General features: G+C 38.7%; 1 protein-coding gene across 1 annotated transcript in view; it reads right to left on the bottom strand.

Annotated features, from left to right (window-relative positions):
• LOC133529098 (uncharacterized) overlaps positions 1-17,124 on the bottom strand; it is a 57,728-nt gene that overhangs the window by 6,764 nt on the left and 33,840 nt on the right. The window contains exons 15-22 of the mRNA XM_061866718.1: positions 16,697-16,859; positions 12,473-15,094; positions 9,955-10,059; positions 8,904-9,019; positions 8,659-8,788; positions 5,119-5,220; positions 4,320-4,443; positions 3,311-3,467 (exon numbers count right to left, since the gene is read on the bottom strand). Of these exons, the coding sequence (XP_061722702.1) occupies positions 3,311-3,467; positions 4,320-4,443; positions 5,119-5,220; positions 8,659-8,788; positions 8,904-9,019; positions 9,955-10,059; positions 12,473-15,094; positions 16,697-16,859 (3,519 nt within the window). The remainder of the gene's footprint in view (positions 1-3,310; positions 3,468-4,319; positions 4,444-5,118; positions 5,221-8,658; positions 8,789-8,903; positions 9,020-9,954; positions 10,060-12,472; positions 15,095-16,696; positions 16,860-17,124) is intronic.

Genomic DNA, 17,124 nt, shown 5'->3' on the forward strand with positions numbered 1-17,124 from the left:
GAGGAGTGAATTCAAGCTGCGTAAAGCATGAGACCCTGGGCCTCATCTAGATCGATGGTGTTCATCAGGGCAAATCTATTGAGCCCAAACACGATGGAGTTATGATGAGTAGATTAGGAGTTCTGGTAACCAGCTCCTGACTCCATCATGAGACCCTGGACCTCATCTAGATTGATGGTGCTCGTCAGGGCAACTCTATTGAACCCAAACACGATGGAGTTATGATGAGTAGATTAGGAGTTCTGGTGACCAGCTCCTGACTCCATCATGAGACCCTGGACCTCATCTAGATTGAAGGTGCTCGTCAGGGCAACTCTATTGAGCCCAAACACGATGGAGTTATGATGAGTAGAGTAGGAGTTCTGGTGACCAACTCCTGACTCCATCATGAGACCCTGGACCTCATCTAGATCGATGGTGCTCATCAGGGCAAATCTTTTGAGCCAAAACACGTTGGAATTATAATGAGTAGATTAGGAGTTCTAGTGACCAACTCCTGACTCCATCATGAGACCCTGGACTTTATCTAGATTGATGATGCTCGTCAGGGCAAATCTATTGAGCCCGAACACGATGAGGTTATGATGAGTAGTTTAGGAGTTCTGGTGACCAACTCCTGACTCCATCATGAGACCCTGGGCCTCATCTAGATCGATGGTGTTCATCAGGGCAAATCTATTGAGCCCAAACACGATGGAGTTATGATGAGTAGATTAGGAGTTCTGGTGACCAGCTCCTGACTCCATCATGAGACCCTGGACCTCATCTAGATTGATGGTGCTCGTCAGGGCAACTCTATTGAACCCAAACACGATGGAGTTATGATGAGTAGATTAGGAGTTCTGGTGACCAGCTCCTGACTCCATCATGAGACCCTGGACCTCATCTAGATTGAAGGTGTTCATCAGGGCAACTCTGTTGAGCCCAAACACGATGGAATTATAATGAGTAGATTAGGAGTTCTAGTGACCAACTCCTGACTCCATCATGAGACCCTGGACCTCATCTAGATCGATGGTGTTCGTCAGGGCAAATCTTTTGAGCCCAAACACGATGGGATTATAATTAGTAGATTAGGAGTTCTGGTGACCAACTCCTGACTCCATCATGAGAACTTGGACTTCATCCGGGTCAAAAATAATAATGCAAACCCTAACGTAATTTCAAGTGAAAATGCGTTTTTCAGAAAATCGCAGCCAAATAACACTAGACCTTACTCATAGTGTTGTGTTCCTGCCGGTGAGTAAGGTTGCCAGAGCTCAACGAGGGGCGGGAGGGGGTTAGGGTCGGCAACGCGCATGAAACTCCTCTGGAGTTGCAGGCGTACATATGCGGGCCGTATGCTTGTTTGCCACCGACTTAGTATTAAAAAAAAAGTAACACTGAAAATCCATCAATAAGCGAGTCTGTTAGGCATACTGTAAAAAATGAACTTTTATTAAGATTTTCTAATCGCAGTATATAGAGCACTTCTCGGAACTCCGTAGCTGATTACGATCGCAACGAATGCCTGACAATCGAGCACAGGTCCGTCCTCTAAGCGCGCTCCGCGCGGACTGAGAGCGGGGCGTCGCTGCTGCGTGATTTATACGTGTTTTAAAAAAATATAAATTTACGGCAATGTAGGTCCCATAGTTACGATTTTTTTTTTATAGGTTAACATAAAGTTACAGTTTGCTATAATATTATTTTTAAAGCAAAATATGCGTACAATTTGCGGAAATAAAATATAATAAAACCCTGTTTTCGCCAAAAAAATGAAGAAAACTCGGAAGGTATTTTATCAGTTTTTTCAAATGAATCTTCGATTGTTAATTATTCCAGCCCCTCGTACGAGATATGTTGAATCAAATTGTAGTCATTCATGTCCCATATGATTCTTGTTTATAGCAAAATTGAGAACCGAAACGCCACATCTCACTGCAAAATTTGGAAAAGACTCCCAAAAAACCTCATTAAAAAGAGGTTTAAAAGAGAAAATGAAAATTTGAACTGTTGGAGCCGCTAGTTTAGGAAACGATTATTTAAGTACGTTATCAGTTTTTGAATAAATACTAATAGTTACGTCGTAATCTTGAATGAAAAAGGAAGCATTTTACAAAATACGCTCGTCTGTAGGAATAAGGACTCTTAAGTTCCGAAAAACTCATTGGTACGAGCCGGGGTTTGAGCCCGCGACCTCCGGATTGCAAGTCGCACGCTCTTACCGCTAGGCCACCAGCGCTTTTTTAGTAGTATCTACGTAATCGACGAACACAAATCGCGAACCAATGAGGGACGATGATGGTCGGGTTATTGGTGCGAGACAAACGGCCGACAAAAATCGGGGAGCAAGATGCGAAAAATTTTAGGATCGTAAAACACATTCGTAAAAAGGCTTCGCGGCGCGATAGGCATACCATATCGATATCGGACAGTCCTCGTAGGGCCTCGAAAATTCACCGTCGGGCCCTCGGCCCTCTGGTTCGCTTTAAATACACTGATAATTAAATCATGTCCGATCTCGGCTCTACTGCAGCCCTCGGATTTGCATCGAAGCGCGCCTTAAAAAAGCATAATATCTAAGTAACCAAACGAAATTACTTAATGGAAGCGGATCACCTTGTATGGAAATTACCCAGTTTTAATGGTCTTGAACCTTGTTGTACCTATAATATAACAAGGGTCAAGGCTCTCGTGGGAGGAAGCAGGTAGCTGTAAATATGCAGACTTTTATTGTTGTACTCGCATAATAGATGTAGATTGTTTGCAACATTTATTTACACAACTAAATAGTTGTGTAAGTAAGTTTTGATACCTACAAGTAAGCATTGTAAATTAATGATTTAACTCAGTACTCACCTACTAAAATAAGTTTGTATAATGTATAAGTAGGTATGATACAACAATGTTAGCTTTATTTTAGAGCGCCCTATTCACCAACAAACTGTCCTCAGTATGGCGAAAAAATATGTATGGTAGATATACACTTAAGTTTTCTCTAAAAAAAAAACAAAAAAAATAAGTGACATAGATAGTATGGAATGGAAATTAGTTACCAGCGTGGTGGGAAACCTACCACTTAAGTTTTCTCTTTAAAAAAAAAACAAAAAAATAAGTCACATAGTTAGTATGGAATGGAAATTAGTTACCAGCGTGGTGGGAAACCTACCACTTTAGTTTTCTCTTTAAAAAAAAAAAATAAGTCACATAGTTAGTATGGAATGGAAATTAGTTACCAGCGTGGTGGGAAACCTACCACTTAAGTTTTCTCTTTAAAAAAAAAAAAACATAAAAATAAGTCACATAGTATGGAGTGGAGATTAGTTACCAGGGTGGTGGGAATGCCGACGGCTTCAGCGGCCGCGCAGGCCACGCTGAAGTTGGTGCGCTGGTCGTGCGGGCTCAGCGCCGCGTACGGCACGCGCGCCTCGCCCAGGTACGAGTGCAGCAGCGCGCACAGCGCCATGCCGTCGTTCCACGACGAACTGCTCACAACATATATATATTATTAATAATCATTTATTTCAAATAACACTGCAGCAATGTCGTATATAAGGACAATTAATCCTATCCGCTATCATGGCCAGGATGCTGTTGCGGCTATCCCGCACCCGCCGCACCAGGGACGCGCATTTCTTTCTAATATAAAAAAAGATATATACATATATAAAATATAAATATATATATATATCTTTTTTTATACTGTCTGTGGCAAACAAGCATACGGCCCGCCTGATGGTAAGCAGTTTCCGCAGCCTATGTACGCTTGCAACTCGAGAGAAGTTACATGCGCGTTGGCGCTCCTAAACCCCCTCCCCCTCGTTGAGCTCTGGCAACCTTACTTTTCGGCAGGAACACAACACTATGAGTAGGGTCTAGTATGGGACAAGATATATAATTATAATAATATGATAATTCTGCCTATACATGGCGTCCCAAGGCTACGGGACATCAAGGGAAAGGACCTTAAATATCGTAGATAGGATATTCTGCTGAAACAAGACTTTCTGTTATTTTTAAGTCAGTAATTCTGCATTTAAAGGTTTTCTAAGAAATACTTGCTTCGCCTGGGAATCGAACCGACTTAACTGTGAAAAAAATGGAAAAAAAAACACCCCTATTTTTATGATGCCGCAAGTAATGGGGTGTTACAAGTCAGTTGTTACCTCCAAACATTATTTGACATATCAATAAAAAAATAATATTTATTTCAGACCATCCGATCCATATTTCATATTAATCAGAAAAACACTTATACCATAACTGAGAACTAACTAACTGAATTAACTGTGTAACTGTATGTGTTTGTGTTTAATAAATGTGAAAATCCCAGCTACCTGAAATTAGTAATGTCGATGTTACTGTATCCAGCGGTCTTCTGCTGGCACCACTTGAGGAGCGCGTTCCTCTTCGAGCCGCCGTTCTTCACCTGCAGAGCGTTCAGCGGGTCCTTGCGTTCACCTGGATACCATTATTGATATTATTGTCATGTTTAATAGGGATGATGTTGAATTTTATAACCAAATGATGCAATTTTTCATAATAAATTGAACACTAGAAAAATTGTATATGGAAATAATAAAAAATATAAGACCTAACAGTTACAAAATCAAGTTTTTTCTTTTTCTAAAACGGAAAAATGGTACCATTCCATTCGTTGCATTGAAAAAAAGATGATTATAGCAACTATGTTACACAGTATATTTCCGCGTCAAATTCAGTATTTATTATAAAACTGAATTTGACGGCAAATTTAGGTAGATAGGTTAGTCGGTAGGTATAGATAGGGAAGGTAGGTGGGGATAAGTATGTGGCTGGATAGGTAGGTAGGTAATAGGTATGCGTAGGTAGGTATGGTAAAGAGAGTTCAACAAAGATAACAACGAGTCCAAACTATACTGCGTCTTTTTTAGCATTAGAAAAATCGGCCAAGAGCATGTCAGTATAGAGTTCCGTAGTTACGATTCTGTCAGAATAGGCTCAACGGGGGCTATTCGTAAATATGCTAAAAAAACGAGATATAGTTGCTCCGCTTGTGACTCACATATGTCCCCGTAGCTCATTCATCACGGTACGAAGCGGAACGATACATTCGGGTGGCGAGGGCAAGAGTCAGTAGGTAGGTATTCGACTCACATATGTCCCCGTAGCTGTTGCGGCGCACGAAGCTCTCGATGGCCTTCTGCTGCAGCGACAGCGCGCGCTGCTCGTCCGGGATGTTGGCGCTCGCCGCGCCCTCTGCCCGCGGGTTAGACACGGTACAAAGCGGAACGATGCAGTCGGGTGGCAAGGGCAAGATTCCAATTTTTAAGGCCGAGTTTTATTTTGTTATAAGAATTGGCAAAGTCCATAGACAAAGGCGCATTAAATAGCTTTAGTTATGAAATTTGTAGATAGCGCTGGCTATTCTACTTTCCGTCTACTAAGACTACATGTAAGAACTATATTCACCACAAAAGTAAAAAAAAAGACGAATTTGACTTTGTTCTATTTATTATCAATTCATCGTCAGTTTTGTAATGAAATGTTGTATACTAGCGTTCATTTATAAAATAAAACTGTGCTAACAGAGTGATCACCAAGTAGTCACTTTCAAAATGGTGCGGCATTTTTAAAACGCAGCCTTAATATCACTTTTGATATGTACCTACTTTTTCAAGTCTATGAAGAATATAATTTTGCCACCAGACTTTTTATCGTTATATGATAGGAGATTAAATGCCAGTTTGTTATAGACATGATTACTTCTGAAATTCAACATCTTTAAAGATAGATCACACTACAAACACTTATATTAAGTACAGCGGGATCAACGAACATATTTAGATTTAAGATTTTAACGGCAAATGGTCACAAAATTTTGAATTTGGCTGATTGATTTGTCGTATTATTACGTGTATTTCTGTAATTCTATAAAAAATATGCACTATGTCCCACACAATTACTCAAACATTGTAATACGCTGGCAAATAATCAACTATCATTGAAAAATCCACGATCAAACATTATCATCAGCTCTCAGCTACATTTTTGATCAATAATGACAACATTTGATCAAAAATAACGGCAGTGATACCATATCCAAAACAAACACAAATATCCCAATTATATATATTTTTATATCTCTGAATCTAAATTGACAACTGAATTGGCCAATCTACCCATTCCAACTGTCATTTTATACTCTGGCAAACCCAATTTGTCAGTAGGAAAAGGCGCGAAATTCAAATTTTCGATGGAATCTCTTCGCGCCTACATATTTTGAATTTGCCGCCTTTTTCTACTGACGGAAATATATAGTCTATCAAGCTATTTCCGTAAGTAGAAAAAACGGTAAATTAAATAAATGTAGGGGCGAAAGGTTATCATCCAATAGAAAATTTGAATTTCGCGCCTTTTCTACTGACAAACTTGTTTGACCGGCTTTAGCTTTATTTATAAGCCATGCGTTTGTTAGCTTTGAAACTATATATTAATATGTATTTTTATAGTACAAGGAACAAAGTTTAAAAATGCGTCATATATAAAGAAATAAAGCATTTATTTTACGTATTTTCGAGCACCATGTTTAGATTCAAAAAACACATTTAAATGGATGCGCATGCATTTAAAGTTAATAAATAGTTGCGAACACACACAAGTTAGAAAGAGATGGCAAGGTTGGCATTAAGCGCCTCTCTCATTCCTCCATGCTGTAAGAATAAAAAGCAGAATACGTCATGCGACGGGGGGGACATTTATAATATTAGACGAAGTTATTTACCTATAGATACATTTATTATGGATGCACTTATTAAATAAATTGCCAGTAACCAGTCAGTTTAAATGTAATTCAGTTAGCAAAGGGAATTTGAAATAGAGGTCGATTGTCAAAGAAAACTTTGTAACCTCAGTAAATTTACTGTCATCTTTCGACACATAATTAAACACTTTTTGAACGCCATTTGACTTTGATCCTCATTCTTTCACTGATATGTGTTAAATTTGTTAAATATCAAAAAGTAGCGCCATCTTACCGGGCATAACCCAAACGTTGTGGTACCATCGCTCGAAACGATGGTGCCATACCTTTGGCCTTGCTATTTTTTCATATTTAACACATATCAGCGAAAGAATAAGGATCAAAGTCAAATGGCGTTCTAAAAGTTTTAATCATGTGTTGAAAGATGGCAGTAAATTTACTGTGGCTACGAAGTGTTCTTTGACAATCCACCTCTATTTCAAATTCTCTTAGGTTAGTTAGAGTCAGACCAAGCTAAGTTAGCAACAATTGTAATAGCCCAGCCTGTGCAAGTGTTAAGTAAACGTCATAATTTCATAGATGTTTGACGTTTAAAACAACACTTGCACTGTCTGGGATGTCAAACCCGCTGCCAACTTATCTTGGTCTGACTCTACTTTTCTCTATTACTGGCCACCAATTTGGTCACTGAGCCTCACTGAGGTCACTAAGCCAGCCAATTATTGGGGGTGGCTAGTTTTTGGCCATTTACCCCATTCCATTGTCATTAGGGACAGAAAATACAAAGATAATTATTTATAATTTTTGTTATTAGCAAAGATTTATTTATTGTATAAAATGTGTAAAATCTAAGAAAAAATCATGGCCCCGAGTTTGATCGCTGAATATTCCATAATATTCTATGTTAACTGAATAGGGAATATTACGCAAAACTCTACGTAGAGGGCGCTATTAGCGCAAACTGAGGGCCTACCGCGAAACATCAAAATCGAAAATTCATTACCTATCAGTTATCACTCTTGCATATTCGAGCAATATGTGTTTCCCATAAAACGAAAATATTTATGATGCATCAAAGGTATGTATAAGTTCTATGGTTTACGATATGTGTTAGTGCTGCATTCTAGCGGTAGAACATTGCAGTATTGACCGTCAATATTTGACCACCAAATTAACGCATAATGTATGGAGGCGTGCAGCACCATCCACATTTGCTGTCAAATTCGAAACGAATTTATCTTAGATTTTACACAACTACCTCCTTATTCATAAACGCGCTGAAAGCCCCAATGAGCTAATAATTACTTGTTTTAATCTGTTAATTTGACTTGTATATTTGTAAGAAAGGGAAAAAACATAAATTTAATAATTGAGGTTTGTAGCTATTGACTAATACAGTACTTCTTAAAGACGGGGCCTTACTGGCACCAATAATGAGTCCAGCGCTATAACCGCGAAAATCGAAGTCTCTAAATACGTCTTAGTAAGAGTAAAAGAGAGGATCCCCGCAATTTGCGAATTTCGGTTTTCATGGTAGGCCCCCAGCACACTGATGAGCACACAAATGCAAGCCAGTCGTGCAGTCCAACGCAACTAGTTGCCACCAATCGCGCGCGTGATGCGAACTCATCAACCAATCGCGTTGTGCCATTTCACTGGTGCGCACGAAGCGAAAATTATATACTTAGTTCATATAGTCGGAATTATTCGAACGGGGCTATCTTTACTTTTGAAATCCTTGCCTGTAGCGCGTTTGTGAATAAGGGGGTAAATATACTCTGGCAAGCCAGCTTTATCAACGCAAAATTTGAGGGAATGATCTACGCCCATGCAATTTTTTTACTAACAAAGTAGTCTCGCCAGAGTATATTTACAAGGAACGGTTTGGTTATGGAGATCAGAAGGCCTCCGAATAAGCTTGGGCGTGAAGTTACCGGCGGGGACGGGCGCCGGGCGCGCGGCGCGGGGCGCGGGGGGCTTGGCGTAGCCGACGCCGTTGGGAGGCGGCGCCTCCGCCAGCCCGTGGGCGGCCGGGGCGGGCGCGGCCGCCGGCGGCCCCGGGACCTTCGTCAGGAAACGCAATATTTATACATTTTAAAACTGAATTCTAAATTTCGAAGGTTCTCAATGATGTAATCCTTCACCACTTTCCTACCATCGCATACTAATAGTAACTCACCGTGGGCCACTCGGTGACAGGAGTGGTGGCTGGCGACTGCTTGGCGGCTTTGGCCGCGTTCTCTATACTCTCGATGAGCGACTTCACCGATAACCGGGAATCTTGGCGAGACACGCCTGGGATAAATCATACAAACAAGGTTAAGCAAACACTCTAATAACTTCAAATATTCGAAGGTTTATTGTGAACCATGGTACATTAGTTGTTACATTTAAATTATAGGAACACATGGCACCCTATAAAGGGTATTGCAAATATTATTAAATCTAGCTAGAAATAAAGTTTAGTAATAGACCCGTTTTAGGGCATTGTTTATAGATAAGTAGATACATAGTATGAAATATGTTTTAGCCACAATTAAACTCACATAAATTATATGCGCTTACTTAAGAGATCAAAAATAATGTAAATAAATTATATATACTTGAGTTTATAGTTGTAATTACCTACTCAAAATTATCTTCTATAAATTCTTGGATATAGTAATATGATTTATCTATTAAGAGTGCTTGTAGTTTTTATGTAAGAGTTTATTTTTTTTTATTTTTCTAATTCTCTTGGGCAATTTGTTGTAAACCTGGATTGCTCAAAAGTAAAAACCTTTTCTGTATAATTCTAAGATTGGCTCCGGGTAAACTCATCCCAAATTTATTATTTCGACGTGCGCTTTTACACAATTCAAATAGTTTGATGTACTTTCTGTTAAAAATTGAGATTTCCAATATGTAGAAGGAGGGCAGAGTCAGGATTTTAAGACGTGTGAAGTATGGTTTACAGCTGTCTGATTTGATGTTTGTTAGTATTCGGACACATTTTTTTGAAATATGGATAGGAGATCGTGTATATCAGTGCTATGGCCCCATAGGATAATGCCATAGCGTAACCGGGATTGAGAGTAAGAGTGGTATGCAGATAAAGCGCACTCAGTATGTGCACATTGTTTACATTTATTTAACTATCTAAAAATACAGACTATAGGTGCATTTCTCAAAAAGTTCTACTTTGTCGAGTTGATTTCAGAATCCCCCTCTATCTACCTTTATCTATTTACCTTTTGTCCGTCGATGTGAAGCGGCGGTCGCCATGATGTCTTGCAGCGAAGCGCTGGTCAGGAGCGGCGGGGGAGGCGGAGGCTCCTCTGTTCTGGGTGGCATCGCTGTACAAATACACTAGTATTAACTACACGATCTATCTCTAGATGTAACAGCCACACAGCTGACCATTGTAACCCTTACCTAGTTGCAATAAGGTTTACGAATGATGAGGCACATATTTCGACGATAGTATTTAGAGCTTCGGCCGATCGTTTTACGCTACGACAGAATTTCGTGCGCATGAATTATACTTTCTGAGAAATCTGAATTTTGAATTTGTCTCTAATCGAATAAGCAATTGACATAAACGGCAATAGATGAGTTTTGAATCATGAGTTTCACAGTAAAGCCAGGGGGGAAATATAGATATATAGAAACTGATCCTTTCGGGCATTCTCGACTCCGTTCGGCTCAGCATTCCTACGAGCAATTATTAGGGTTGGCACAACTTGTCGTCCCTTTATGTGCACAACCATAGTACGATAATGACTTGAATGCCAACCCTAAATACCGAAAGGGATAGTGCGATACATTAGAAAGGGACAGCATGATTCGTCCCTCAATCGCTGTTTCGCGAACACGAAAACGTCGACGGCAGTATCCAACCGGACTTTTTGTGTGTAAAAGTTTTTTTTAATTAGTAATGTTATTGTTAAAACAAAACATTAGTTCAGGTAGGTATAACAAAACACAGAAATACGACTTGTTGCGTAAATTTAGTTTTCTTTATAACTTACTAAAGTAAAGAAAATCTTAAGACGCTGAAAAAAAAGAGTACAATGCTAAAGTGCATTTTATTATTGTGTGTGTACTAAAACAACAGTCACTGCCACCAAACAAATTAGCCTGAATCAACAGTGCTTAAGCTAAGCAATACAAGCGAAATTATACTATTTTGTACTAAATTGCTAATGTGCTGCAAATACTTTTTCATTTATCATGCCCTGAAAGTGGGTCATTGTTGTTCTATGAAGTGTGCAGAAATTAATACGTTATTTTTTTTTACAATATGTAATTAAAATTTGATCCAAATGGTTCTGATGTTTAACTCTCCATTTCATAAATAACGATACTTTTATCTTAATTTTTAATTACCCTCAATAAATACTATACTTAGTCGTGTTTTTTTTAATACATATGTATTTTACTTTCCTCCTATTCGAAATTAGAGTGTTTAATAAAATCTAATGAAAGTAGAGTATTTAACTCTGATAAAAGGCACCATTTTAGTTTCGGACTATCGGCGCTCTCACTGCGTTCGGGCGCCAAACTACCTCTCAGGAATGACTGCCTTGGTTAACAAAGCACTCATTCCTGTGAGTAATCCTCATTCCGTCGTCGAAATACAGTGTGTACAGATAACATGCAGCAGTGGGTATAACTGCTTTATTATGTTGTGTTTTTAATATATTCTTGAGTTCAAACAGCTTTATATACATTTATGTATTTAATTTTAACTGAATTACAAATTCATAAATTAACTGGTAACACTGCAATGAACACTGGATATGTCAATTTTTACTTTCATTAAAAACATAGGATAAACACAAAACTCTAGTCCTGCAGTAAAACATTTGTGCGAATCGCGAATCAAACACGTCACTCACGCAAATGTAACAGCAGGTTTATAAAATAGAAATCAATGAACAACTTAGGGGCTCCTCGCACTAGTGTCTTTTGATCGGCGTCTAATCGGCGCTATGGAAAATGACGTTGCTGCGCAGTTGCGCCAACGTTGAGTCAAGCAGCAGCCATAGAGTTGATTAGACGCCGAGCCCTCGGGAGACCCTGGTGTGAGGTTCTTAAAGCTAAAGCCTGCGACACACTACACACAGACCGCCACCACCCACCACCGCATGAGTTCAAACAACACGACACTCGACGTTACTTCTCACATTGTACGGGTATTTCAAACTGACCAATGGAAGAATGTATCCTTGGCAGTTTGGATAGTCCTTATTAGTGGCCAGATATTCAAAATCAGCCGCAACAGAGCATTAGGCATAGCTTCGTAAGGCCCACGGTCCTACCCGTAGTAAAATTTTACTTCCAACCACTTTCAATTCGAACAGTATTGCGTTACTATGGCTCGTATTCAAAACAAAAGAAGTTCGACCGTAATTCTTTCACTATTGATTTCAAATTCGAACTATCATTTTGTTTATGGTTTGTTTAAGGTGGGGTGGGGTTTAAGGAGGATAGACATAGCCTTCTAAGGATCAACGATTAGCTATCATATAAAAAACAATGGAAGTTGATTTGAAATCAATAAGGATTAAAATAAATGCATTTGAAAAAGGTTTGAAATCACTTACGTAATTAGTACTATAGGTATCACAATGGGCCTTAAGGGGTTGTTCTCGAAAATTCATGTTATTTTGGCCTTGCTGAATTGTTGATTCAAAAGACTTTCCACTAATAAGAACAGCAGACCCAGTTATTGACATCACACTGGACGGTGAAGCCTGCACTTACGTAGCGGCCGCGCCGGCAGCGGGTCATTCAGAGACCTGATCGGGTGCGACAGTCTTTTGTGTTCCAGGGTCTTCCAGTGGTACGTCTTTTTTTCACGAGGCAAAGAACCGAAATTAGACTCAATTGTGGGCGCTTTCTGACCTTGTAATGACAATTTTCTGGGAACGTCAGAAACTGGAAGCTTTTCTAGGTTATGAACAATTTCACTTATAGGACTGATAGGTTTTTTAGTCAATTCTTTTGCACTTGGTGATCTGGATAATGATATTACGGATTTGGTAATTTGAGCCATCTCCTTACGAATATCAGTAGGTTCTTCGTTGTCTTGTGTAAGTATTATTTTTGGATTGACACGTTTTTCTTTCTTAGGTCTTTTAGGTCTCCTTGGTACAACTAATATGTCTTCTCTTGGGATGTCAGCGAGCTCGGTTTTGGCAAGGTTTTTGTTAATTTTATCATCATCAGCAACGTTCTTTTCGACGATGAATGGTATGGTAGGTTCTCCTATTTCTTCGTAATAATTTTCCGTTGATTGTTCGGATGATTGTCTTCGATGTAACAGTGGTAAGAATGGATTGGTATTCTCTGTTCTTTTAGGTTCTGTTCTAGTAAAAGTTGAAGCAAGAGACTGAGAAGTATTGATGATAAAAGGAACATTTTGTACTGGCTGATAATATTTATTGTCAATAAGAAAATCTGGCTTTATTGGCAACTTAGCAACGCTTCTAACTTCAGAAGGTTTAATTTTGGTTGGGGATGATTTAGATTCTGATATGCTTTCATTTGATCCAAAGGTTTTCCAAGACAGAAAAGGCAATTTCGACTTTGAATTCTTTTGATATAGTCCCTTTTTCTTTTGACTGTCATCACCCTTTAATGGACTTCTAGGAGCCTTTTCCTCATTAGCCCGAACTTGGTCTGTATCGTCAAAGTAGATGGTTGCTTTTTTGCTCTCCTGTTTAACTTCAACAGAACTGACATTTGGTCGAAAGAAGATTGGCTGAATTAAGACTGGACTTATTACGATCGGGGATGACGCATTACTGCTTTGTAAACTAATATTACCATCGACGATTTTGATAGGAGTTAAGAAGCCTTTTATTCTCTCATGCTTATTTTCAGTAGAAGTAGGAGTAATTTTACGAACGACAGTAGCCTCTGGAGTTTTTTCATAAGAAGTATCATTAAGAGTGTTTATTTTTAAATGGTAACTAATATTATCATCAACTGTTGCTCCGACATCAGAATAATTTGGGGCTGGCTCGTTTACAACTTCTATAAACGGGTTATTTTCAGAAATTTTCGTTTCTACAAGCTGAGATGTTTTTGGTACATTTGAATCTATCATATCAACATCCCTTTCCCTTTCTTGCGTATTGTTGTTTAACTCCATTTTTACTATTTCAGGAGAATCACATCTCTGATTATCTACTTTTTTTAAACTCTTACTAACGGCGGCAATAATTTGTACGTGTTTATCTGTATATGTATCCTTTGAAGGCCTTTTCGCTGTTCTACCATTTTTAATAATTCGTTCAATCGCCGAACGAAATGTCAATTTAAGATCTTCATTAGCTTTCTTAAACTCTTTTTCAACCGGGTCTTCAGGAACTTTTTTTGGGTCTGAAATGGAATCTGGTTTGTTGGCGGCACTCTTTTCTTTAACTTCAGTAACTTTAGGGATAACATCTTGAATGAATGGTACAAACGGGTTAGTTAGAGATGTTTTTATGTCATTAGGATAAGGGAAAGGAAGAATAGACGCTGCTTTGACAACTGGTATATCATTGATACTTTTCGTGTCTACTGTTTTATCTAAAACATTACATGTTTTAGGCTCCGGTGTTAGGTCTACGAGATCACTTACAAATGTATTGTTTTTCTCAAGAGGTGAAAGAAACACACTATCTGACCCTTCAGTAAATAATGATGTATCACTATAATTAGCACCTAAAAACTCTATACTAGTAGCCTCTTTTAATGATGTTCTAAATTCACCATGATTATGTAGATTATCTAGACTATAAGCTTTTGGTTTACCATTATAAATACCTCTTAGGTTTGTACTAAAAATAGTACCATCTCTAGGTTTAACTTTATAGGATTCAGATTTGGTCTTATCTTTGGGTTTATCATTAGTAACAATAGGAACAATAAATTCTTGAAATATTTCTGGCTCATCTGCATTATCAAACGCGCCTTGCCTTTTTACCTTTTCAGCAGCAATAGCGTCTTGCCTTTTAATTTTATCTACAGCTGCATCAACAGCATCTTGCCTCTTAAGCGTACTAACTTTGATATCTTCGCCATCTTTAAATGTCTCGACTGCACTTAAGAATACTTTATCATCATCATTTGTTTCATCTGTCGTAACATTATCTATTTCAATTTTGATTCCTTCAATCTTTGCCTCGGGAACACTGGATTTATAGAACGCCTGATTGACTATACTCGTATCTTTCAAACTCGGGTCAGACACGCTATGGACCCTCGATAGATACCTCGTTCTGATATTACTGAATATGTCTTTGTTAGATATATCGCTTTGGGAGTCTCTGAACTCGCTAGATTTGTCGTCATCTGAGTAGATGACGCTATCCATCGATACTGATCTGTCAACACCTGTATGTACAAATAGATTAGGTATGTAGTACACGGTACAATGATATAAGTCGGTTAGTGTCGTGACGACTACATCGCAAGCTTTACACTTAATTAGTGCTTATGCTGTAACTGTGACGGCCATGATATTCACTATTAAATATATCGAAGCGAACAAGGTGCTCAAAATACCCGAAATAAGAACTATTTTTGATAACGGTTTGAGAGTTCAGATGTTTTTACTTTCAAGTTAATTTCAAGAGTGCATTCCTGGGCCTTAATTAAGTAACTTTAACAAAGAAACTGATATTGTAATACACTCCATTTTAATAATCGATGATTTTTTTTCTGGTAAGCCCCCATACGAGCGTGAACACTTGCCTTATGGCCTTTTTACATATTGATTGGTGTTTAGTATTAGTTTACCTATACGAAAAACTAAAAATTAACTATGCCATTCAGTTTCCTTAAATGTACTTAGGCAATAGGCATAGCCCGAAGTTGACGAAGTTTAAAAACCACACCGTGTATGCTAAATTAGCCTAATACTCAAATATTTTGAGTGGTGCTTTAGTAGCTTAGAGTTAGCGTACTTGAATGAAAAAATACGACACTAGCCAAAACAAAATTTCTATTCTATTTACATTATCTTCATATATTTTCAAGTGATTAGCTATTTTTAAAATACGATTTAAAAAACCACGATAATATTTTCATAAAACCAACACAGTTACAGCAACGCTAGTTAATTTCACCGATGTTTTTTAATATTATTTATGTATGTGATATACCGATATATGTGACGTTCCACGGGAAAAGGTATTTTATGGCGGCTGGCGCTTTAGCACGTCTCGGCGTCGCTGCTATACGAATACGCTGCTACGCGTGGTAAGCGCCAACCGCCATAAGGTACCTTTATCCGTGAGACGTCACATATTGTTTAAACTTTACCATGCAAGTTGTTGTTTCCTATGTACAAGTAAATAATACAAACAACCCATTCTAAACTTACTCTTTTACACCATTTAACGTGCACTAAGAAAAACTATAATAAAACCAACAAAACTGAATAAGTTAACTATAAAAAATATTTACACAATTCACACTAACTACCTACGTTTTATATGAAAAATTATTTTTCTAAAGTAACAATAGAGAGTATTACTGCAACATTCTGCCGCCAGAGAGCAGCACTATCACATATTCTAAGCCATAAAGTAACTTATACATACTATGCCTTAAACAGTTTTTTGATAAATTATCACTATGACAATGATACATCAAGGCGGTTCGTTTCCAGAGGACGACCGCGAAACGCGAGAATCGAATTTTCGGTTTCTTCCTCTTTATCGCTCGAATATGCAAGAGTGATAGAGAAGCAGATAATGAAACCTCGAGTTTCGCCCTCAGTATATGCTAGAGGCGCCCCCTACTCAGAGTTTTGCGTAATAACCCCTATTAACTAGAGTCAGACCAAGATAAGTTGGCAGCGATTTAGATAGATTAGCGAACGGTATTAGACTAATATTAGTCCACGAACTGTCAAGTCGTGTGAGTTACCATGGCAACACGCTAATAATATTAGAGTAATACCGTTCGAGAAATGGGCCCCAGGCGAGGTACCTTTGAGCGAATGTATCTGGTCCTCGAGCGCGCGGATCCGATCCCGGGCAGCCTTGTTGTCGGACACGAGGCGCTCCAGCTCGCGCTGGGCCTCCGTCTTGAAGTCGTTGGCCACGCGAACCGTCATCAGCAGGTCGGATTGGAATTGCTTCCATTCGGCTTCCTGGGAGAATTTTATAAGCTTTTATTTAACTTGCAATGTTTGTATGTATCTGTGTTCGAGTCAAATCTTGCAAGGTGAAACCCACTTCCCATTATTTGATCGAGCTGGAACTTCACATACATGTGTAAGTTGGTTAACATCCGTCAGGTGAGAGAGAGAAGGACGGTGCTCAGTGCTGGTACGGTCCAGGCAATCAGTCAGAGGCGTATGCTACGGTACTCTAACAACCTCCGTCCAGACAAACCCGTTCCGAGTAGGACGTTTA

This window comes from Cydia pomonella, chromosome 20 (assembly GCF_033807575.1).
Source record: "Cydia pomonella isolate Wapato2018A chromosome 20, ilCydPomo1, whole genome shotgun sequence".
NCBI classification, from domain to species: domain Eukaryota; kingdom Metazoa; phylum Arthropoda; class Insecta; order Lepidoptera; family Tortricidae; genus Cydia; species Cydia pomonella.